Genomic DNA, 25,798 nt, shown 5'->3' with positions numbered 1-25,798 from the left:
TTGGACAGCATATTTCACTCCATAAGCCAGGATATTGAGCATTAATTGCATATTACAGGAGTGTTACAGCAAGGTGTACATGAATAACGAGCTGTAGATTTTGGGTTATCTAGTCACATATTCACTAAATGTTTGTACATTTTCAGGGCTTCCATTATTAATCTAGTATGTGGTTTTATACAAGAGTACAGGGGTGGACATTACCTTCACTATACAAGCCTAAAAACTGGTACTTCCTTATGTAATATACCTGATCAAAGAAGCAAAGCTACACCATACATTTTTAACAGACACTAAACACACTTTTCCAGCATTAACTAGACTTCATCCTACAAGTCCTCATCAAGTGAAGTCTAGGATCTCCCATCTATTTACACCTAGAAAGCTCCCTCAGCATTGAATGGTGTACAATACGGTTAAACGGATATTGCCATTTAGTGATCTTCCCCAATAAGTAATTTTAGTTCTGAAGGATACCTGAACAGCATTTTGTTGCACAACTTCTACTTCTGGTTGACTTCTCCAAATGTAAAAAGCTGGATGTTTTGCAAAATAAAAAATAAAAAAAAAATAAAAGTCCTCCAGTATTTTAATATCATACACTATCCACACCTTAGGACATCTAATGATTCTGCCAAGTGAGCAAACCTTTAATTTTGTTAAATTTATTTTACCCATAATGGTCAGAACAAACAAGGTGGTCATTTTACTTGAAGAATTAGGACTATTTACACAGCAAGTTGAGACATCTCTATGTACGTGCTGCTCCCCCCTCCATATCCTATCACACCCTCTTCTAGGGATGCTTTTTCCACCCCCTGCTCACTAGCACACACACACCCTCTCCTCTATCACTCCAGTATCTGTGAATGAAGTCAAGGAGGCCCCTCCACATGCCTCCTTGACACCCTTCCACCTTCTTATGTCCGACACTCCCTCTCTGTCAAGGCCTGTTCCCACCTCCTCAACCTATCCCTATCTTCTGATACCTTCCCATCGTCCAAACATGCTCTCATCTCCCCCATAACAAAAATAAAACACAAAACTGTCCCTTGACCCTGCCTTTATCTCCCTCCTTCCCTTTTCAAATTAGAGTGAGAGTGGTAATTAGTCTCTCCTTTCCAATGCCTCAGACTTGAAGACATTTTTAAAGGCACTCATCATCCCACCTCCTAATACCTTATCCTCTACTATAACCGCCACTGGCCCATACGATACCACCCTATGTGTGTCTCTCTCTTCCTTTTAGGAAGCTTTTATGAGCATGACTCTGGTATCCTAATATCACATCACCCTCTGTACCTCTAGACCTGCCTTCCCAACCCAGGCCTACTTCATGCTGGACATTACCTTCACTCTAACCCACTGTCCCATAAATAGCTTGATCAGCATTACTATGTTATCTGCGAGGTCTGATCTTTGTATTATCATGTTTAGTCTAATGTATTTCGTAGTATGGATCGTTGCCATCTATGTATTGTATACTACTGTATGTTTCAAGTACGGCACTGAAGACCATTTGTGGCGCCTTATAAAAATTAATAGTACTTGGGAATCTGTGACTAGATAGAACAGGAACTTCTCAATTTACCCTCAAAAGCTTACCCCAGGATAAGTTTTACACCATGAACCTCCATAAACATGCCCATTCGAACGAGTTGTAGGCTTTACTCTAAAATCTTGCTAGACCCCAACTTTGCCAACATTCAGGTTAAACAGGCAGAATTCTGGAATGAATATGGATAATATCCATGTTAGGTACCAGTTTGTCATGTCTGCTATTGTCTTTATTGGCAAATATGTATCAGATTTAAATCTTCTGTCTCAGCAATAAGATTCAGTCTAGTTTAGAGGTGATATGGGCCAGTCTGATGAAGCTAGTGTAGGTCTTTGCTCATATAGTTCTAACTGCAAAGTACATGAAGGGAGGGAGAACATCACAGATTTCAGGAAAGTAATCTACAAGTACCCCAACCCTTTTCCAATTTCCTCAGTGTTTGCTTTATACTATTTAGAGGGCATCCTATCCAGAGCCTATGTCCTGCAATTATGGAACAGTTTTGCAGACTGGTTAATTTCATCACCATATTACAGATGTGTTCTGGGATGTGTTTAAATCAAATATATTGTGCAGAGACCATTCTAATTTCAGTGGGGTGTATCACCATGCATCCTTACAGGTCCTGTATCCAGGGAATACTTCATTGTTAAGGTTTCTAGCCAACATGCACAGAAACTGCTGTTCCTGTCACAGTGCTTCAACTCCAACTGTCCAGTAGAACTCTCTGCCCTAAAAAGGTCAAGAGTACAATTTAAAGCAATTGCGAGAACATCTCAGCCATAAAAGGGGAAAAAGCCTTAGTTTGAGCCCCAATAATATTAAAATCATGAGGCTTTTCCAGAATATAGCTGGTAGTTTAATCTCAAAGGCTTATTGGGAAAGCAGGAGGAGACTGGAGTCTGGGAAGGTAAGAGGCAGAAAGTCAGCAAAGTGTTCAAGGGATGTCAATTTAAAAAAAGAATTTAAAAAGGATTTGTACCTGTGCCCTCAGCAACTAATTTCTAAAAATTAAAGACCCCCAGGATCTGAAGCGATATAGACAATAGACCATGGTTGGGAGTTCTCTCAAAGACTGAGATGCCTCTAGCATATATGAATATGCCTGGAACAACTGGTTGACCTACTCCTTCTACAGAGCAAGTACAAACTACCAAATGCATCTCTTGCAACAAGATACATGGCTTACAGGAAAAGGCATCTTGTAACATTACAGCACTTTTAAAACTTTTAGATCTTGAAAACGCAAATATTAGTGTCATGGTCAAAAGTTGAAACTACCATCATAAAAACTGAGGCAGCAGATTTTGTGAAAAATATTTCAATTTGCATATACTCCAGAATGTCGTGAAGAGTGATCAGATGAATTGCAATTAATTTCAAAATCCCTCTTTGCCATAACAATGAACTTTATCCCAAAAATATTTCAACTGCATTTCAGCCCTGCCACAAAGGACCAGCTGACATCAGGTCAGTAAGTCTCATTAACACCGGTGAGTGTTGAAGACAAGGCTGGAGATTACTCTCATACTGATTGAGTTAGCACGACAGACTAGAAGCTTTAAAAGAAGGGTGGTGCTTGAAATCATTGTTCTTCCTCTGATAACTAACCATGGTTATCTGCAAGGAAACATGTGCAGTCATTACTTTGTACAAAAAGTGCATCACAGACAAGGATATTGCTGCTAGTAACATTGCACCTAAATCGAATCAAGAACTTTAATGAGAGAGGTTTAATAGTTGTGAGGGAGGCTTCATGGTGCCTAAGAACATCCAGAAAGTGCTAGGACCGTCCTCTAAAGTTTATCACTCATTCGCTTTTTGAATGAACCATGGCAATCTGGGTCAACAGAGCTCAATATAATGGGCCAATTACCAATAAGAAATCAACAAGCCTCCATAGGGCTATCAAGTGATGATCACTACATTAAGCTATGGGATTCCAGGCGTGAAGTAGCTTCATTATGTGAGGTAACAAATCAAGTGGATTCTCACTCTTGCACCATAAACCTGCATGTATAGCCAATATCTTTATCTGAGGCTTTAATGGATATTGTTAAAAAGGTGAGCCTGTTTGATTTCTTGAAAAAAAATCTGTAATGGATGTTTCCAATGAAACCGCTAAAAATAAAATACAAAATTCCGACCTCAAACGAGATTAGCTCTTGATTCCAAAAGCATGTCAATCATTGATTGTTGCAAACTGAGGATATAAGATGTATAATATTTGTTCATCTGGCCCTGGTGTACACCACTTTTACAACAAAGATATGCAGCTGTGAGACGTGTACAGTTGGGTCTACTTTTTCTCTTATTACCATTCCTGGAGATTGAGTTAGGAATTACATGGCTGTTTTCATGCCCACCCTTCCAGAAGTAGGCCCACTTTGTCTGCTGAATCATTCTGATAGTGGACTAATCCTAAGTACATCACAAGTCTGCTCTCCATCATAGTTATGACCTGCCAGGAAAAGTATTTGAAAATATTTAAAAATAAAGAATGGTATTGTATGCATCCGAACCATGACATTAAAGATAGTCTACGAAAAACTGGATCAGTTAGTGCTACAGAAAGTATCACTCCAAGTTGTATGATTTACTGGGGATGGTGCGCACTCCTGCAAAACCTCAAATATACTTTCATAAACTGGTCTTCTAGCTCAGCATTGGAGGTGGGAAAAAAAATTAAATCCTAATGCACCAAATTGGTTTGATTTTAAATGGTATATGTAATTTCAGATATAAGGTATTACAAGATCATTGACATTAATATGCTTACGGAGTAGTTCCAACATGCAATAGGAACAGATTCACATGAAAGTTATACCTTTGATGTTCCTTTTGTGGAACAATAAAGCCCAGATCGTCTCAGACACACAAATAGTTTCTTCCAGGACTTCTTTCCAAGTTCTTTAACATACAAGAAGCCTTGTATTTCTGGACAGCTGCTGGTGTTCAAAAAATTCTAAAAACATAAGATTGAAATTATATACACAAATAGTAACCCGTAATCTAATTCATAAAAGATAAATCACAGAACATTCAAAATAAAGTTTAAAAAATGGGGAATATGACCAGGGTTGTGTGTCTAGTCTTCCTGCTGCCAGAGGTGCCTAGAGATGATGTCCTTAAATTTTATGAACTGCAAGACATTTATAAGTCAATTTACACTACCAAAGATATTGACACTTTAAGTCAGTTAACACTACAAAACATTTATTTAGTTATGACAAACCATTTCATAACACTTCTGAAGAACACTAGCATTTTTAAATACCTTGATTTTTTTATGCTGAAGCTTCAATTTAACATGTATTTTTTTTTTACAAAAATACTTTTCTTCTGCATCTAAGCAAGAAAGGACAAACATTAAAATGCAGGGTACAGGTCAGATATTATAGATATAATCTCCAAATGAGATAAAAAAACTATGGAAATAAACGCAAGCTCATTTACCCAAGCACTGATCCCTTTCCAGCAGGGATTTAAAAACAAAAAATAAAAAAAACTGCAGGAAAGGCTTTTTTTTTGTAACACCCCCCCTGTTAGTCCATAGACAGGCTGGTCAACACTGATTAACATTGGGTGCAAGTCAGTGGCAGATTGGGTGGTTTCCCAGGACCAATTACATACAAGTTGCAATTAGGTATTGCTAGCCAATACTTAGTATTTGTTAAAAAATTAAGCTTTGTGTACAAGAACTAGGAAAGAACCAGCTTGCTTGATGGCTTTCAAATGTAATCTACTTTCCCTGTCTCAGCAACTATGGGGCAGTACCATTATTGACTGAATTCTCCTGTACTGCTGCTATTGAGAGCCCTACCCATCAAAATATATGCAAGACAGGAGCAAGAGGGTGCGTGGTGAGGCACATGGAGGAACCATGCAGCCACTTCTGCAATAAACTTACATGCTGTACATGGTATTATTCTGCCATATACTGTACATTAAATACTTAAACTTTTAATGTACATAGTTTAGTGTAAAATTTTCAAATAGTAAAATTGTTTTTGCTAAATCATGCCTATAGTTATCTTTTTTCCACTGCAATAAAATGCTTTCTGGTTTTAGATTTTACCATGACTATGTAAAATTTGAGATTAAATTTTGCAGTGCAGTCACGGTAACAGTACGTTCAATTAATGGTTTGGCACCAAATATATTAATTTCACGGCACGCTTCAGGAGAAGCTATAGTGACCTCTGTTGACAAAAAAATGGATTTGATACTAGAGATTTCAGAACTTGAGAAAATACAATTCTGAATGGGTGTACGAGTCAGAAGGGGAGACCCCCCCCCCCCCCCCTCAGACTAAGGGGTCCATTTATTGTCCACTGCATATTGCTCACGGTAATCATCTTCTTTTACTAAGGTATTAAATTACATGGATATTTCTTAAAATTGATTAGCTGGAACAGTGGCTTTCATAGGAGCCTGTCCCTGCAATCTATAGTAAAGTGACTGAAATGGCAATCATTTTACAGACAGGTTCTTATGGCCTTGGACAATTTGTGATGGGTAGGAGCACAAAGCCTGCCAGGGAGGGATCCAAAGATCCCTCTCCTGCTCTGCTCTCCCCACAGAATCGAAATGCCAACACCATTCTAAGCAAGGTCACAAGATCAGTACCAATGCACCCCATCATACACAATCAAGGGAAGCTGTTTAATGAGAATATTGAAATTTTCACGTTCTTTCTGGGTCATTAAAATTGCAAGAATTCTGCAGAATTTGTGACTTTCTACATTTGGGATAGTAATTTCATGTGTCTCCAGTGGAATTTGGCTTCAATAAATCACAGTTATCCTACCCCAACCACAACATTAAACAGAGAAGGGTCAGTCTTCTCTGCTCTATTTAAACACTATAAATTGCACAAATTGAATTCCACTGCAATGTATTTGTAAAAACTGCAAAGGTTGTATGGCTGCCTATTCTCGTAACCAATTTGGACATTGGACCCTGCCAAATCTACAACCATTTACAGAAAGTCAATGGAGAAATTCCATGGGCCTGTATTAAGTGTATACAATACACAATAAACAGACATCAGAACATGCCAGTTATATAGTTTACTTTCCTTAGCACATACTTTCTAGTTCTTCCTACGGTCGAGTTGATGTGCCATGGCTCTGAATAGTGTAAGCTACTCCGAGGAATTGGCAGAGGTGTGCAAGCATTTTACATGCCTCAGAATGCTCAGCATCTCTCCAATAACTATAGGATATGTGAAAGCTTGCACACTGCCAGGCCCAGCAAGGAGAGCACATCAAGTTACATGATCATTAGCAAACGCTACCAGAGAATAGATATTTTTAAAAAAATTATTTTAGTGAGTTAGCAATGTGCTGCTTTTCTTATGTGCATTATTACTTTAACATTAAAAGGAACAATGTACCTTGACAGTAAAATATAGCAAATATTCAAAGTCTCCTTACTATTTTACAACCTATATAAAAGCACTTCTTGCAGCCTTATGCTTTTAAAAGTTATCATGAACACCCAGTGCCGGATTAAAGGAAAGGAGGCCCCTGGGCTAAGGGGGCCTCCATTCCCCCGTGAGGGCCCCTCACCCCGTGATCCGAGCTGCACCCCCCTGGCACTTACCTTCTTCCCTGGCGCGCTGTACGCTCTTTACTGAGGAGATCTCGTGAGAGTGAGACTCACGTGATCTCCTCAGTAAGGAGACTACAGATCGCCGGGGAAGTACTGCAATGAAAGTGCTCAGCAGCACTGATCGCGCCGGGGGCGCCCCCGCCCCATCAATACTGCTGCTGAGCACTTTCAAGGGCCCCCTGGATGCCATAGGCCACTGGGCTGTAGCCCAGTTAGCTCTATGGTTAATCCGGTCCTGTGAACACCTCGGTTGCGGTCAGTATAATTTACTGTAGGACTTGCATCATCTCATACATAGATCACTTGTAGTATACCTCCCCACTGACATTTAGATGATTTGGTGGCCAGACCTACCAAGTTTCTTTCTATTCTGCCTTCTTGCTTATTACTCTTTAGGCTACAACACTGAATATATAAAGGCTTGCAACACTGACCTAAAATGTTGTGTTTTAACTATGTAAGCCTGGGCAAATGCCTATCAGGATGAATGTACACATAACCGCAAAGCAATTTGCTTTTCGTTCTAAGAATATTTTGCTGTGAAAAAAAAAGCAATCGACAGGGGATCGGCTGCTAAAATACTGTTCAGATGGTATTAAGCCACCACACAGAAGCAATCTGCCAGTCCTGCAGTTGCTTTATCCAAGTAGGGAGAAAGATAAGATGAAGTAAAAGGGATGTCACTGACAGATTATTGACCTGTTACATTTGTTACATTAACCACTTATTTCCAGACATGTAACTTACACTTTTGTTTGAGAGTCACTATTTAGAAGGCATCATGCAAAAATAAAATCAGACATTTAAATTTGCACAGATAACAGAATTTTAGGTTCTGGTTAAGGTTAACCAATATATATTTTTTTTTACACTTACCTGAGTCCACCCAGATGTTGGGGCTAGGTCCTATTGTTATCTGTATCTCTCATCTGATGTGAAGCCTTGTTGTTCACTTTTCTGCCCTTTCCTATACTACACAATCAACCTATAGCAAGATTTGGATTGGATGATCCCTACAAACTAGCCCACCATTATAGTCTGCAGGGGCTCATACCATTTCAAAATAAGACCATAATGCATAGGATTTAAAAGCCAAGTTGAATGATGACACCCATCGCTATGTGGGGGTCCATCCTTCATCCTGGCAGTGGAGGCTGAAACAATTGGTCATTTACTGTGAATGTTACCGTTCCAGGTTTAGTGGTGACCAACCACATCTGCATGGGTAAAACTGACCAACAAAGAATCAGAACAGTGAACAGATTGTTCACTTAGATTGAAACTTTCAAATCTAAAGCTTTTTAAATTCCAACATTCACATGCTCTAGTTTTCAAAGCCAGAATAAGTCAGTAGCCAGCAGAATGTTCAATGACTAGGGAGAAGACTTAGCTTATGCTCAAACTCAAAAAAGGAAAAAAAAGTGCTAAATGACTGCAAGAAAATATGCATGTAGTGTTGTCAGTGTTGAAATATAGATACGTATGGAACTGGGCAATGCATAGGAATCCCAACTCCGTGCTGAGTTGGGATTTTAAAAATGTGAAAACCTGACAGATAAAGGCAGGATGTATTGTGGCACAGTGTTTAGCATTGCTGTCTCACAGAGCCAGGGTTTGTGGATTCCAACCAAGGCCCTACCTGTGTGGAGTTTGTATGTTCACCCGTAGGAAACCATGCAAAGTCGAACAACATTTGTAGATTAATTGGCGTCTGTCAAAATTTCTAAATTCTTTACCACACACATTTAGTAGGATTAAGCTGCAATTGAACCAGGACTGATGGGAAGGAATCAATACTGTACTGAGCTGCATAGTAGAAATGGCGCTCTACCAACATTTACTGAAATCAAACCTTACCCACAGACAACACATTCTCTCCAAATATTTCTAAATTCTGCTAAGTATGGATACAAATTTGTTGCTGCAACTCAATGTTTGTAGTGGAGCAATACAACTGACCAGTATCATATTATATGGTAACTATTACTTTCTTCTCAAAAAGGATTTAAACTTAAAATGTTAATTGCAAACAGCAAATATTTAAATTAAAAAAACAAAAACAAAAACCCATCTATCATTTTAGCAGAGAGCAAGATGTGCTGTTATCTGCCTCTGTAACCTAGTTATTTTTTTAGACCTCCAGACATTAATAGTGCTATAGCAGCAATTTATCCGCACATAATCACAGCCTTCAAATCTTGATCCCCCTCCCTTTAAATACTTTTAACTGTTACTACAAGCTGTGTCATAGAAAGCAGCCACTGTGTTTAAGTGCTCGCTAAACCTAAAAAATACAACAACTGTACCATTATTTCTTGCACTTAGGTCTACAAATACATTGGACTAAGTTTTGTTACCTGCAATAACTCAGACTGTGGAATGCTACCATTTGATTGTTGACACCAAGCAACCATCTGTTCCGGAAAGAAATTCTGAAAGAAAATACAGTATATTAAAGTCCACAATTGAAGGATGTAAACCTCCATTTACCTGCAGATACACAAGAAAAAAAAAAATTGAGTACAAAATAAAACAGACGTTTAAAAGGAATCTTGGCATATGCGGCATCAGCCTGCAGTTTTAACTTTTTTTTTTTCAACCGGTAACAGCCTATCACCAGAAGATGGTAAATGGACCTTATATTGCAGTAAAACCATCTTTTAATTTGTATTTGCTTGTATGTACCCTTGTTTGCATAAGTGTGCACTTACTTGCTCCTTAAACAGCATGCACTCAAACTTGATTGTTTGAATCACCAGCTTTCTTAGAAATATCAAGATTTTATAAAAAGCAGAACCAGGCTTTGTTTACATAAAGGCAGTAAATACATTAATAGAAAACCCAATTTAGAATAGATTTCTTGATCAAGCCAGGTGGTTTATAAAAACACATTGAATAACTGAAGACAATTATGTTTTTTTTTTTTAAATGGTTAAAAGTGTAAAAATCCACATTAATCCAAAGTCTGGTATAATGGTTTAGGAAAGAGCACACTTTTACAGAATTCATCCTCACCATTCCTCTTTCTATTGGCTCAAATTGTGCTGCACCCTCCACCTTTTAGCCCTGTAGTTTCTGGGCTGTTTGAGATCAGGGACACCAGCTGGTATTGGAAAGTGTTGCTCAATGTACAATCCCTAGTAATATAAATTTGCTCCTGAAAATATTCTTCTTTTCCAAAACTATAAATATACAGAAAAATCCCACCCTGCAAGCTGGATGCCTAGGTTTGATCTTTGACTCGCAACTATTATTTGTAAGATCTGTAATTTGATTTAGATATAGTTGATGTGGGGAACAAACATTCCAGAATATGCACACAAGACACTGCAAAAGCTAATTCATGCACTCCTCTCCAGCATTGACTATTGTAATTCCCTGCTTACTGGTCTTCCCCTAAACAGACTCAAACCCCTATGATCTATTTTGCATGCCTTAGCCAGACGGATTTTCCTTGCAAATCTCTGCTGAGCCACTGTCAGTCTCTACATTGGTTGCCTGTTTTTTCCAAGAACCAATATAAAATACTTCTAACCTACAAAGCCATCAACAAAATGGCACCAACATACATCTCACTTGTCTCAAAATATCTCAACTTGACAGCTCTTTGTTCGGCACAAGATCTACATCTCTTCCACTCATTACTTCCTCCTATTCCCATTTACAGGACTTTTCAAGGTGCACCCTCATACAAGACTTTCCTCTGCTCTACAAACTTGCAAGCGTTCTCTGAAAACCCACCTCTTCAGGGAAGCTTATAATATTCCTCAGCCACCCTTTAAACCTTACTAGGCTACACTATTAACACCCTTTACACAATTCACACAAGACAACAACCCTCTGACCCCAGACCAACATTGCCGTGTGACTGGATAGGGTAACATACAAATCACTTTTTATCTTTGCAATCTGGCTGGACCAATATGCAGTATGTAGATTTAGCCTCATGTATTAGACTCCCATTGTCCCATGGATTGTAAGCTTGCGAGCAGGGTGCTGTTACCTTTGTTTTACCCAGTATTGTATATTACTGTGTATACAACTAGAATTTGGCCTTGTGCCCTACCCCAGCCACACAACTATTGTTCCAGTTTGATTTAGACTGTAAATTCACAATTAGCGCACTTTTATCTATCTTGTTGAGCTACATTCAGCGTAATGGTGAAACAAAGTGAAAATTGCATCTTTGGAACTCTCCTGTGTTTAAAAAGTTAAGCTCCTAATGATCTCCAGAATCACTAGCAAGATCAATACAGACACAGACAGTAATGGTCATTTACAGTATCAGGGAACTGCAGAAGTGCTAGTGTTTCAGAGCAGTAACGGCCATGTTCTGATTTGGACACTACAAATGTTGGGCGGTACATCAAGAGATTTTATTTTGCACTACAAGATATTCTAATGAACGTCAAGGAGCAGAGCCTATGCATTGAAGGATGTTCTCACCATTCTGTTAAACTAGAGTTTTTTTTCATCATTTTCTAAAGTAATGATGGGACGCCCACCATCACTTCCAATACCTTGTGCCCTCTACGTGCAGTTTATTTGGTTTAAAACAATTTTACTTAAAAAAACACTAGAAACGAGCAATTATGACATAAGACTTGTCCATTGACTCCCTCCCCCTTGCCTTATATACATTTCATTAGGGATTTGAGGTAAGAGGAAGAAAATTCATGAGTATAGAACATTTAGGTGACTCATTTGCTCCTGCACGCATGCAAAGTTTCAGGCCAAGTGTGAGTACAAGCATCAAAAAGTTAAAAAAAAAAAAGCGGTCGACAATAGATAGGACTGCTTTCCTTTTCATTCTTGCGGCGATTTTATCAATTTATAACCACTACAGCGTCCTTTTTTTCTTAAACAATCCTTTATTAACTAAAAGTTAAGCCAACCACACATGTCTTTTTGCAATTCAGTTTAGGTAAAAGAATTACATGTAAGTGGCTGAATAATTAAGTTTTCAATGCTTCGCCAAGCAGTCAGATTACAACACGGGCTTGATAAAGCAGTTAGCAGACGACCTCACAGGTTAACCAGATTCAAAGATATGTTTGATTGGAGAGACAGGAAAGAGGCATCCACCAAGGAGCATCTACCACACTAGACTATCAAATATATAAAAAATGTTCACACAGTTCGAGAGTCGCTTATCTAAAAACTCTAGTATCCGTTCTCTCTATTTAATCAGGACAGTGGTGCTTCAAAATCCTCCCAGGTGGTTTATGGTGTCGAATTTACAGACGTGGAAGGTTATGCTGTAGGTAAACAACCACATACAAAACACATCTTTTATTTTGGTGTATTTAGGTGAATATAGTTGAACATATCTAAATCCACTTACCACAGGATTCTTAAAGAACTCATATTTTGCATAATTTTTCCGGAACAGAAACTTGCTTTCATTTGACATCATGGACTGGACATTCACTATGAGTTCATGGTCTTCAAGACATCGCTCTAACAAATAATAAAAAAAAAAAAGTTACCCAGTGTCTGCTGAAGAGTCAGAGCAAAACCTATAAAACATCTGTGTAGGGTACAGTATGAAAGAAGGAAAGCTTGTTGTTGGTGCAAGGTGAAGACATTGCCTGTAGTTGCCAACAATTGATGAAATGTGACATTACAAATTGTACGTTGATTCCTTAAATCTAGCTCTCAACTCTATACCCTCATCACTAAAGGGACACCTTCTAATCAAAAAGGAAAAAGGGTACTTGCACTTAATTTATACTGCACTATACCAAACTATATAAAAAAAAAAAAAAAAGGCCATATCACTGTTCCTACAGAGAGGACCAGACTCATTAAGGAACACAAGTGCCGATACATGCCGTATTTTGCTTAAAATTGCACTACGTGTCCAAAAATGGACCATATGCCAGTGAAAGCAACAATCAATTCAGCTTTGAGCGCAAAAATAATCTTACATCAGCCTACGATTTTAGGAGCAGAACAGGGAGTGGACTGGGTGTATGCATGTAGTCAATAGAGGTGTATTTTATCAAAATATGAACCAAAACCTCATGTTTTAATTTTTCTAACTACATAAAGATATGCAGTGCTACGGACATCTGTCTTTATTTTGTATATACTAAGGGCGTTCCAAGCTCGAGTGCACGCAGCAGCATCCGGATCTAGCTTTAGACATTTCAAAGTAATGCAATTTTCAATCTCATTACTTGCTCAAGCTACAGGTCTGGTGTAAGTGCAGATTACTAGTGATGACTGATGTGTATACATGCTACAACATGTGTTTGCATTCAGGAGCAACTGTAAAAATGCATTTTATGTACAGTGGACAATAAATTGATAAAGTTTTTTCCAACAAAAACAAATTACTTAACAGGTGACCATCATTGAATGCTTACATTTTTCTAGCTGTTTCTTGGGACTTTATATTCCACATATACATTGAACGTATCCTGCAGTGTACTGTCTGTTAGAGCAGAGAGTAGCTAGACCCGTATTTAACAAGACTTCAAGTCTACTTCTAGTTGAAGACGTGTGCATGCCTGATTTACACAAGTTTTTTTTATTTTTTTTAAACAAAAATAAAAACCCCCACAAAAACAGTCATGGCATTAACTGCTGAACATGTTAAAATGTTCTCAGTATTTTTTTTTTTTTTTTATTACAAATAGTAAATGTGTGATCCAGATGTGCAAAAAAGAGTTTACTTTGTCACCATCATTTGCTCAGAAAAACCTGCCCAAAATAGTGTATGCAATATGCAAAATCATTCAGGTTTCTGGTTTGAACTGGGCAGTGCTCCCAACTATCCTCTGTCAACTACCTCTACTCAGTCCAAGTGCTGGAATATCACACAAGCTTTGTACACTAGCACAGTGAACTGTAAAAGGAGATATCCCTTTGTCATACACAAATATTACAAGAAATAGGAGGACTTCTCTCTCCACTGCCCTTCTACACTACAGAAGAGCACTGTTCAGCACAGTTTTCTTTTGAAAAACAATTCAAACAAGATTACTACATCTTTTAATATTTACATTACAGAAACAAAAGGAAAAATAAAGCAATGTGACCTCAAAAACACAGGACAAATGTATCTTCAAACTTAGAGCCAGGGCCATGTTATTATCTAGCAATTTTGTAACCATGTTCTTTCTGCTGGGGTTTTTTTTGTGTGCACACCGATGCATGGTAGGCAACAGCATCATTCCTAATTATAGACAGCATATAAAAGCACAATATGCTAGAATGCCCAAATGACCAACATATTAAAGTAAAGTAGTCTATGCCCCTGCAAACCATGTCACGTTAAACTATTCATGAGATTTCCAATGTACTCACCAAATTGCATAGCATTAATGGTTTATCCAATTCAAGCTGTACTCTAACAGGTAGACTCTCAGAATGTCTGGGAGACTCCTGAATTTCAGGTAGTTCTCCCAAACCCCCTTGGAGAACAAGCCTCTCTTGGATCTTACCCACTTCAATGATGCGAGTTGCATCATTTTAGTCCCACTCACATGGTGAGATTATACGATAGCAGCATTTAGCTGCAGGGTGCAAGACCAAAGTGTCGCACACTGCACTTGTCACTTTACCTCCCTTTCAGAAGAGGTTCTTAAAGCTGGCAAGTGTGTTATAAAACACATTAGAATACATGTTAAGCTAACCAACTCATGCCAAAGTCCTCTCCTCCTGCAATCTCAACGTGATCATTGCTATGCTTTTTAACTGGACTGACTAGGTATCCAATAGTTGCTCTTGCCTGGGCGAGGACTTGCCTTTAAAAGCTGTGTGCAGGTAAGACCAACCGAGTTACAAATCATAGCAATGATAATGTTATTATCAGGTCAGGCTGGTCTGAAATGATCAAATGAACAAAACATAATGACAGCTTAAATGGTATTTGCATGAAGGTGCTTTCTTAAGTCTTTCTTCTAGTTTTATTTTAACACCATTTAATTTTAGTCTGAGGTTCTCCTTAGAATATTCTTAAATTTTAGTTTTTTCGTTGCATGACTAATCTTTTCCCTGCAAATTTCCCACGACCATTCAGTCTATGTTGTAAAAAAAAATAAAAAATTAAAAGTTTAAATGAAATGGGAGAACAAAGTTTAAAAAATATGGATGCAATTCTTTCAATGTTAATACCTTTCATACATTCATAAAAAACACCTGTCAAACTCTAAACGTGCTGTGATATATAAACAGTCTTCTCTTTATACACAAGCAACTCTGCGCACAGCCACAAGCCTGAATCAAATTATCTTTCCAATAAACCTTCCTGACAATCTAGTTAAACACTAAAAAAAAAAAAAATGAAAAACAACTTATGCTGTAGATCTGGTAAGCAGTTGATAGCCCTATTTTCTTTCAAATGGTCATTTTCCTAGTTCTTCTGATGCTACATAGAAATCATAACTATCCTGTGCAAGTCAGTCCATGATTGGATAATATTGTCTACCTATCAGTCTGACATGACATCCATTCTTTAAACTCTAACATGTGTGGAGCCTTCATGCTGGTGATCAGATATAAAAGTGATGAATGTGTCACTGTAAACTTAAAGGTTATCCCCTCTCGTGAACAGACACTCATGAAGCCCCTCAAAAAACACCATGTCACTCATCACTGTTGCATGCAAACAGACAGGCTTACACTATTACATTCAAACAATAGTGGTGGTTAAGAGCAACTACTTATATATGGTCAACGCTTGACATAGAAAATTAAACTGGCACAATAGAGCGAAGGGAAAAAAAAAAAAAACTGATCAAGAATTGTTATACAAATATATTGCAACTTGAATACTGTACTACTGACTGTGTAATGCAGCAGCTGTGGTGACAAATGTCACAATCCTAAAAATGGAACCATGTCAGTAAATTAAAGTATTCTAGATCTTGGTCTTTAGGAGTTTGGTGGCAACGATGGATAACAATCGTTGGCTCAACCAAGTACTAAGATTAAGTAAATACGGATTTAAATGTCAAACATTTTATTATGCAATGTTCACCTTTACTCATCCTGACAATGCCACACAATGCACAGAACCATCTAACACCAGTGGTCAGGGAACAGGGGTAAATTACCCCAAATGGGGTAAAAATTAAATTCCTGGGGGTAATGCTGCCAGTTGGATTATCGACCCCTTTAAATGTGAAATTGCTGTTGTATCAGAAGAGCCTCAAAGGTTGGCAGAGGAACTTCTTGAGTTTCGATGCAATAATGAAGCACGTATTGCATTTGAAAACAAAGCAGATCTGTCATATTTTTGGATGTCAACAGCTGCAAAGGCATTCAAAATTGCACATGAGGAGGCAGTCAAAAAGTTGCTGCCTTTTGTAACAACCTATCTTTGCGAACAAGGATTTTCCACTCTAATGAACATAAAAACAAAGGAGAAATAGATTGGACGCTAGAGACTGTATCCAAATTGTTCTGACCTCAAAATGTCCCAATATTGATGCTCTCGTATAAAAATGAAGCAACATCATTTCTCCAAAACCGGAAGTTTTGAAGTTGAAGCTTTCAAAGAAATTTTTAATAGATTCATTAGAATTTTGAATTCCAATAATATATGATTTCTTTCCTTTCAAATCAAGGGGTAACATCGGCATATCTAAATATATTTTGGGGTAAAAGGTAATAGAGTTCCCTGACCCCTGATCTACACAATATCCCAAGTTATGTGATTCTACATAAATACATAACCCTTCTTAAGATGATTGCTAGTAGATTATTCATACTTGAGTTATATAAATCAGGAGCTCACTTTCCATAAAGTGTTAGAAACCTTGTCATCCCAACCACCGTATTTTTCAGGCCTCTACCAGAGCCCTGAAATTTTTCAAACATGGAACAGATTCTTTGATTCTGTATGCAAGCAGCAATGCTTGCCACAGATTGGATGTTTTTGTATCTCAATCCAGTGGTAGAGGCTCAAGGAGCATCCCATAATTAATTATGGGAACTAAAATATCTACAAACTACAGTAGCTCAGTGCAAAAGCTTATTTTAAACATAGGCAAGTAAAGCGATTCAATTGTCCAAAATGCTGACAATTTCAATGGATAGTGTCAATTTAAGACTATTTTGCTATGGTTATATCCTTCGTATACAGATGGAATCAAAGCAAGTCAGAACGTAAAGAGTGCCTGCCACTAGATTGGATGGTGACTTTAGCTTAACTGGTGCACACTTCATTTTGGGCGATTTCTTTTTATGCTATAGGTCCAATTTAAATTTGCTCCATCTGTACATGTGTCATTTTTGAGTATGTTTTTTTTTTTATAATTCTTTATTTTGAATGGTCAAGCTTTACAAGGCATACAAAATACGAAATCTGAAAGTTACAGTGTGTACATAAAAAGACATTTGCATTGTGACGAAATCCAGGAAAGAAGTCCACAGGGGAACTCGAGATGTAAGCTGACCAATTTTTTAAGTTATTTCTTGCTTTACCTTACATAAAACAGACATTATAAACATAGTTTGGGGGGGGGGGGGGGGGGGGAGGGAAGAAGGAAGACCACAAAAGCTAGGCAGGAGTGCGGTCAGAAAGAAGATAATGAGAATGTGTTAGAAGGTCAAGGGCTGGTAGAGCAGGAACAGGGTTCCGCTCGCCAAACATGGGTCACCACGAGGATATTAAGTGTCAGAGGGGAACGCGCTCTCCGCCATTTGCCATGGAGCCCAAACTTGGCTGAAAGCGTGACCTCTGTCGTGTAAGTGGTAAGTAATCTCTTCCATTGCTGCCACATGCCAGATTAAGGGCCGAAAAAGACGGAGAAGAACTACGCTTCCAGTTGAGGGCAATAAGGGATTTGGCGGCTGTGAGGATGTGTGCTGTCAATTTTTTAGAGAATTTATCAAGATCCGGGGGACGGTAGCAAAGGAGAAAGATCCAAGGGTCCCTCGCAACGGGAGTCTCAAATAAGGTATTGATAAAGCCATGGTTTGAGTTTAGGTTTTGTTTTGGTGACGCATATGTTAATGTCTGCAAAACGGTCCATTTTTCCAGTAATGTTGGAGGAAAGGTTGGAAGTATAAATCCTCTGAAAAAGAGGTTAGTATTTGGACATAAATTAGCAAAATGTTGGTTTAAGGATGCAATACTAGGCCTGGGAATATTCCTGGTGTCAGGCCTGTTGCTAGGCCTTGGTGCATGAGGAGCCAAGCCTGGACCGCTAGTGCCATGAACATACTACTCACACATTCCATCAAATTGCTAAGCCAGGCAGACAATTGGGTGGTATGTGTTTATTAAGAAACAAAATTTGGCCATTAAAATCTATAAATTAGAACATTTAGACATGGGATAAACCCCAATTTCTTGCAAATGCAGCCCATAACCTGAAATCCTGTGATCGGGCTGAATGAGATGTTCTAATATTGAAGAACTGTTTGGTTCAGGTTAGTGAAGTTCATTAGTGACTGGCCAAATGCTGTAATACTATGTGTGTGCAGAGTGGTGAATGTTGGGTATTTTACACATATGGCCAAATTGAACATCGCTCCATTGATCAGAGTGAGCAGTTGGTTTTGACCATGTATAGGCATCTTACAAAAACTTGCGAAAGAATGTAATACACGACAGATATGAAGCCACCATACCAGCTCCAAGAATAGGGGCAGGTGGACTGGGTTGGTATACCTCTCAAACAGGTGTCCTAAGGTGAGCTCAGCAAGGACAGAAGCCTCCAGTGATACACAAAGGGGAATTCAGAGGATTCTCAGTGAAACAGTAATTATACCTCATGCTGTGTAACAGATATCCTATTACCAATTATAAGATACTACACACAGATAGGACTCTTGGATTTAAACAGTCTCATTGTGTATAGTGTGTATAATTTATACACACACATACACAAACATTGTTTTAATATCAATGGCATTGAGTATATTCACACAATTTCAAACGACACATTCATATTCAACAATTTCTGAAAATTAACAATTCAAAAAGTTAAACTTCATTTGCAAAATAAAGCATACCGAATGTATTAGTGGTGGTTAAAACCAAATAATATTAGACTTCTAAATGTATGTCAAGCCAAGGTGTCTGGATACCTTGTGAAAAGCACAATGGTTAGTTAGCGTGAATAGGATGTTGAGCAAAATGTTATGTTCCCTTTTTTAAATTATGCCCCTTATGGTCCAAAAACCAGAGTTTTTCACCTCATCATTTTAAGTTTTCTGGCGAGAAAACAAGATATTTAAATGTATACTGTACAAGTTTCCCCTCCACCGCAATTTTTTTTTTTTTTCCCCCTTTAGTTAGATGTTTTTTTTTGTTTTTTTTTAGCCATTAATTTATGTTTCAACATATTTGCAGATTAGATTATTGGTAGATGTGAAATTATAAAGTTTACCATAATCTCCAGAGGCCGATAGTTGAAGTATGGAAACATGATCACAAAAGAAAACCATTCTAAGGGGGGTATTCAATTGTTAGCGAGAACTGCTAAAATCCCGCGCTCGAAAAATATTACTGTTAATATGGTAATTTACGGAGCTGCGAGCTGAAATCCAGTGAGCTATTATCGTATTAACGGTAATATTTTTCGAGCGCGGGATTTTAGCGGCTCTAGCTAACAATTGAATACCCCCCTAAATCTATTACAGACACTTTAAACAATCACTGAAATCTTCAGCTCAAAAAAAACAAAACAAAAACGCATCTGTGATCATTTTAAATTTTTAACGAGGCAGCACAGCCATGCAAGATTATATAAAATATATGATGTAGTTTGATCTCTAGCAAACAGCAGACTCAATACTGCTTAAAGTGTTATACTGTAGATGTCCTCAATACCTCAGATCAGGGGACTGGCTGGCAGGTTTTAGCTGGGGTGGGGGTGTGAGACTTGGCTCAGCAGCCCAATCAGAACAATCTCATGGAGGGGGTCAGGAAACAATGTAGCCCAGTTACCCAGTCCAGTTTAGCGCACTATGTAACCAGCCCAGGGGGCAGATGCTCCACAGCCCCTGCCTCAGATGATGTAATTATAGGCTTTAAAGCACACCAATTCGATTTAAATACATGGAAAGTTTCAGTATCCACACCTTCATCTATGATGTGAAAATATATAAAGTACAGAACCACTGTGTTCATGGATGTGTGTGTGCTGGAGATAAACAAAAAAGTAGGATTCCACTATATAAATTTCTGTATTGGTACACGGCACAAGTAGGTGACAATTACTAACTTATGGTAACAATTTACATGCAGAATATCTACTGTAATCTAAAATGGCAATAAAAAATATATTATGCCCATACAAAATTGGCATAACAGGCTTCTCTAGGTCATCACTATAATAATCCTGGGCTTTCAGAGAAGCATTTACAAAATCACAAGTGTGGTGTCTAGATAGATCTTTGAAAGTGTTCATCATGGTCACCTACAAGTGTAATCAGTGTCTGACATTTGAAGATAAAATGTGCAGCAACATTACAAAAAAACTACAATATAAAGTAGGCCTAGCAATTGATATAAAATGTAAATGGCAATTAATAAAGCGGTTTCATATGGCTTGATCACCTTCCTTGACAGTTCCCTACCTAATCCTAGGAGAGGGTGGTGCTCCACCAGCGTCCAGCTGTTATCATCCAAACAATGACTTTTGTAAATCAGCAGCTGGCAGAAGTCCCTGGCTGTCATGTCTGCTAGAATCTCCACCATTTTGCTTGTCCCATCTTCACTAAAGACTTTTACAACCTGTAACAAAGGACACACTTAATAGCCTTAAGTTCCATCACAATGCATTAACAATTCTGCCGCTTTGCCTTCTGCCTTACTGATGTCATCATGCAAGGAATATAAAATCACTCCAACAGAATGACTTTAGTTCACAGAATTCTAAAGTTTCAATCACTTCTTTCTGAATCAATTGTTAACTTTTTTTTCCCCCAAATGTTGAATGTTTAAAAGGTTGAATCACAGGTGCCAATATATTTATGGGCAGTTTTTCCGTTTAAACACTTGAATATAAAAAGGTCATAATATTTACATAAGGCTTCAGTGATAGATGGACATTAGTGTAGCCATAGCTATTAGGACATCCATCTCAGTATATAATTGTTAAAATTAGAGAATTTTACAAAAGTGGCAAGTGCAACAATGTTATGTTAGAACACTTACATTTTTATATACAAAACTGTTTAGAATACATGCATTCTAGACACCTGAATAGGGTTAAAATGCAGTATTTAAATGTGCTTTACCCTACATCGACAAAACGGATACTGCTGCAATTTAGTTTATTTTAATCAAGTGTTAGATTTCCCTTTTAACACAAAAATGATACAAGTGCATGACCCGCATGCATTAATGGCACACACAATCCTAGATCACCACTACAGGATTCTACAGTATATCTATTATAACACTGTACATTTACATATATTCACATTTAGGAGCAGGTTGCCTATGTTATGAGAAACCTGCATGCACACATTAAATGCATTCAAATTTTTTGTTTATTTATTTTTAAATATTTTATCATGTACACAAGGATGAATGCACAGATGAGTTTATAAATACTAAAGATGATATCTATGCCATACATAGACAAAATATTCACAGGTGAACATACAAGTGCATAAACCATTTACTCATGCACTCAGGAGTGAAACACAAACTAATGAGGATATCATTAGAATTACTGAATAAGAAAAATCTTACCTCTACTGCACGTAACAGGCAGCAGTCAGGAGAACAAGATGGCATTTTTAAGTCTATATTGCCTCTTGAAATAGTTTTTTTTTCCTTTCTGCCTTCCAAGTCCCTCTTGCAGAATAAAATCTGCACACTCAGGGTAGCCTACACAGTATCAACGGATTACTGTACTGTACCTGTCACGTAGCCAGTCTTACATGGCACTGTTCCTGGGGAAAGGCAGGCAACTCTTCCAGAGCTCCTCTCAAAGGGTTACACAGTCAATCTTTTAGGTAGTGAATCAAACCACATTTTGCAGACCAATCGTAGTTCTCCTCTGACTGATGTAATCATTTCCCACACACTCTTGCAGACTTCCAATTTTTTTTTTTTTCTGAAGCATTTATATAAGAAAAATCCCACCCTAGAGAAAAATCTGTTTTATGACCACCCACATATGTTAATATCCAAAACCCCCCAAGAAAATAAAAAAGTTCAAAGTAGGGAAAAAAAAAAAGCTAAAAAAGGAGGAGGGGAGATTCTCTGCCAAAAGCATGCGTGTACTCTGAATTCTGATTGCTGTGCCAAACTGCTCAAACAATAGCCCTGCCTGGAAGCAGCTGATGTCATCCACATGCAACTTGAGCATTTGAACTTCTGATCTGCTTGATAACTCTTTCCGTTCCTATATAGGATCAGAACACATTCACTGATTTTGCTACAGATTAGGACTTCATACAAGGATGACAAAAGCACTGTAGCTTTCCCCTGCCGTTTCATTATGGACCAGAGCAGGTAGATTAATTTGCCTTCACTGCTTCAAACTGTATATGCATGTGATGTGTTTAACCATTGAGTGCCAGGTTATTCTAGGTTTCTGAAATGTTCATTAAAGCATAATTGACAGAGTAACCTAAAATAAAGATATAACAATGTTAGCAGAAGGTATAGTTGCTATGTCAAGACTTTGAAAAAGGGCACACCACACATCAACTGTAGCAATTAACTGAAACTAGATCATAGGTTTAGTTCTAATGGCCTCCAGTTTCTTTCTGTACAATTTTAGGGAATAGTTCATAGTATAATGCTTTGAATTCTATAAACTTATATTAAGAAAAGATCTTTCTATGGTCCTAAAATCACAAGAATAAAAATGACATCATTCAACTATAGAAATGGATTTGATGTAGGAATCTATTCTGCATTCCCCGTGCAGCTGTATTTCCTGGGGATCTGTAATAGAGAAAAGAAACCCCAATAAAGCTTACGATCTTTAGGAGGCAATGGGAAGTGAGAGGGTGTATCAATCACAAGCTGCAATCTCCTCTATGCCCCTTGTGATTGGTGCTCCTGACTGATTGACACAGATCAGGTTACCTGTCCATCATAAACAAGCTTTTAGAGCTTAAACAAAATGCTTCTTGTGGGGAGACTCTTGCAGTGGCAGCAATATCATTTCCACACAGACTTTGGAAAGTGAAGAGACTGAAACGTACAAGCAGCAATACAAAAGGACTAAGGCATATTATGCTTTATGTTTGACCAGTATGTGTTATTTAGTTCATAAAATGTAGTTGAAAAGCAAACAAAATACTGAACAATTTAACACTATAGGGTGCAATGGAATCTAAAACTATTAAAAGATAACAGCATGTGTATTAGAGTGATGTTAAAATAAAATAAAAAATAAATATGCTAGTGGGCCGGTACTATAATTAGGAGAACTGAGGTGGCAGCCACTGGTTGGGGGCAGCTAAAAATACTGCCATCGAGTGCCATAATGTCACTCGGTCATGGCCAGTGTTGGCACTTCCAGACAAGGCGTCTGCATCATTCTCCTGCACCAAGGCACCTCGTCTGTGCAGCGCATTTACATGAGACGCTGGTCATCTGAAGCAGTCAGTTGTTGCTCCTGAATGTCAATTATGGGCTTTGAGAGTGGCGCTGGGCTACTATGTCACTGCCCAGCGTAATACTCAGACTGAAAAGAGGAGATGCACCACTGTCTAGGGTGGAGGGGGTGTTTCCTAGTGGGTGAGGGGTGCTTACTTGCCATTTAGAAATAAAGTTGCCTTCTCATTAAGGCAAAATGCAGTGTCCATTCTTTGACAACATTATTCAGCATGTTGGAATAGTCTTACAGGCTGAACACTTCGTTTTTTTATTTTCTCTGTAGAAATAAATAGCAAGAGAGACCATGACAAACTATAAAGCGATCGTAAATAAGAGGGTTGTCCATAATAAGTGAATGCTATGGTAAGCAATAATGAAAATCTACCAAAAAGTAAAATAAAAGGTCAAGAAAATAACCTCATCACCTATCACCCCTTCACAAACCATAACTCAGCAGTAGTTTTTTTGCCTAGAACATGCAGAAACAGACATATTTGTTTTGTCACCTCTTGTTGTTAGTCTGGGATAAGCTTTTTAATGGTTTTAGTTCCCAAAGAGCTTGTATATTTTAGTAGTTGTGATAGATTTTTGGATTGCTAAAAAAAAACTGCATACTCAGCAGACCAACTATGTCTGCCTAGTGTGCACTTCATAAAGTGATTTTGTGCTTGGATGTACCTACTTGGCAGCGTTTCTGGAAACTATACTCAAATATTGGCACTTGTGATTGGTAGTACATAAAAAAATTTAAAGTTTGGTTTAATGATACAATGTAAGTGTATACAGACACTTAAACTGCAAGGCAACATTTGAGGTGGATCTGTCAAAGACTGATCAGATCCCTACACCATTATACTGCTGCCATGTCAGGCAGACTATTTGGTATAAGGTTGCGCTACAGAAAGTGGTAGGGCAGTTTTCAAACTGCCTGGCAAGAACTAGTAATGCAGGCGCTTGTTTATAATTATAAATATTGCACAGCTTCAGTGTATGTTACAGTAGTAAGTCAAACTCATTTACATCCAATTTTTAGTAAACCGTGTTTCAACCTCTTTCTTACCACACCCCTTTTGCCATCCTCCTTTATCTAAATATCCTCTGAAAGGTTTTTAAGAGACACCATATCTTTGTAAATATTTAGCATATTTTGTTTTTGTTATATTATTCAGAAATGCAGGAAATTCACTCCACATAAATCGTGCTAGCTCAAGTATCATTGGGAGCACATGCACCAGGCTGTACCAATATCCCTCATTCTCAGAATTTGTTTTGGTTTTGAATCTATTTAGGGGAAAAAAAAAACCCAAAAAAACCACATCATTTTGCACTTTTTTTTGATCCTACAATCTCAACACCGCTAATTCCATGTCATTTGCAGTCAATTTTGACCACCTCACAGGTCACATTATTATTTTCATCCACTTTTGGACAAATACTGCAGCGACCTGGCTGGATGCCAAGAGACAGAGCAATGACTCAAACACACAGCAGTTTCTAGCACATCTAGGACTCATTGGCAAACAACCGTGGCAGAAAAGTGGCTCAAGATTGAGTTGTCCTTGGGCCCTCCCATGCACCCTTATGTTGTATCTTAAAACGGTCATGCACACTTTTAGAAACAAAGCACTTCAGCCACAAGGAGTGGCACTTTTGTGGCTGATGTGCTTGGTTTGTTTGGGCCCCCACAAAACAAGGTAACAATGGCCTTATGGCACCTAAGGTAACAGTGCTGTTAATTAACCCTTATGTAGCAAGATGTCATCATCCTCAGCCTCAACATCCTCATTAGCGACCTCGTCAGCTAGGCAAATATTCCCCTCATCCTGTTGCAATTCCAAAGTGGCATCCTCAATTGGTGCATCAGCGGCTACACTCGGGCTGTTCAGGCACACATCTGCAGAAATGCTGAAAGGGGCCTTTATGGGTACACTATCAGAATGATCACGATTACACATAGAACTCATGGATGGACTCTCCTCCGGGATGTGTCATTTCTGAATCTGAACATACATTTTCCTCTAATGCCTTACTGTTTTCTTCCAGCTCGGCTTTTACACGTAAAGGCACCACTTTGACTTCGAATGACAAGGCCT

The 25,798-nt window shown here is 38.2% G+C and overlaps 1 protein-coding gene across 5 annotated transcripts in view; it reads right to left on the bottom strand.

Annotated features, from left to right (window-relative positions):
• GRB10 (growth factor receptor bound protein 10) overlaps positions 1–25,798 on the bottom strand; it is a 146,882-nt gene that overhangs the window by 11,920 nt on the left and 109,164 nt on the right. For all 5 annotated transcript variants that reach the window (XM_075212637.1, XM_075212633.1, XM_075212635.1 and 2 more), the window contains 4 exons: positions 20,717–20,873; positions 12,519–12,634; positions 9,532–9,606; positions 4,386–4,523 (listed from right to left, as the gene is read on the bottom strand). In XM_075212637.1, coding sequence (XP_075068738.1) covers positions 4,386–4,523; positions 9,532–9,606; positions 12,519–12,634; positions 20,717–20,873 — 486 coding nt within the window. The remainder of the gene's footprint in view (positions 1–4,385; positions 4,524–9,531; positions 9,607–12,518; positions 12,635–20,716; positions 20,874–25,798) is intronic.

The sequence above is a fragment of the Mixophyes fleayi genome, chromosome 5 (genome assembly GCF_038048845.1).
Source record: "Mixophyes fleayi isolate aMixFle1 chromosome 5, aMixFle1.hap1, whole genome shotgun sequence".
Classification (NCBI taxonomy): domain Eukaryota; kingdom Metazoa; phylum Chordata; class Amphibia; order Anura; family Limnodynastidae; genus Mixophyes; species Mixophyes fleayi.
Note: the sequence above shows the minus strand (reverse complement) of the source record. Positions and strands in the feature narration are given on the sequence as shown.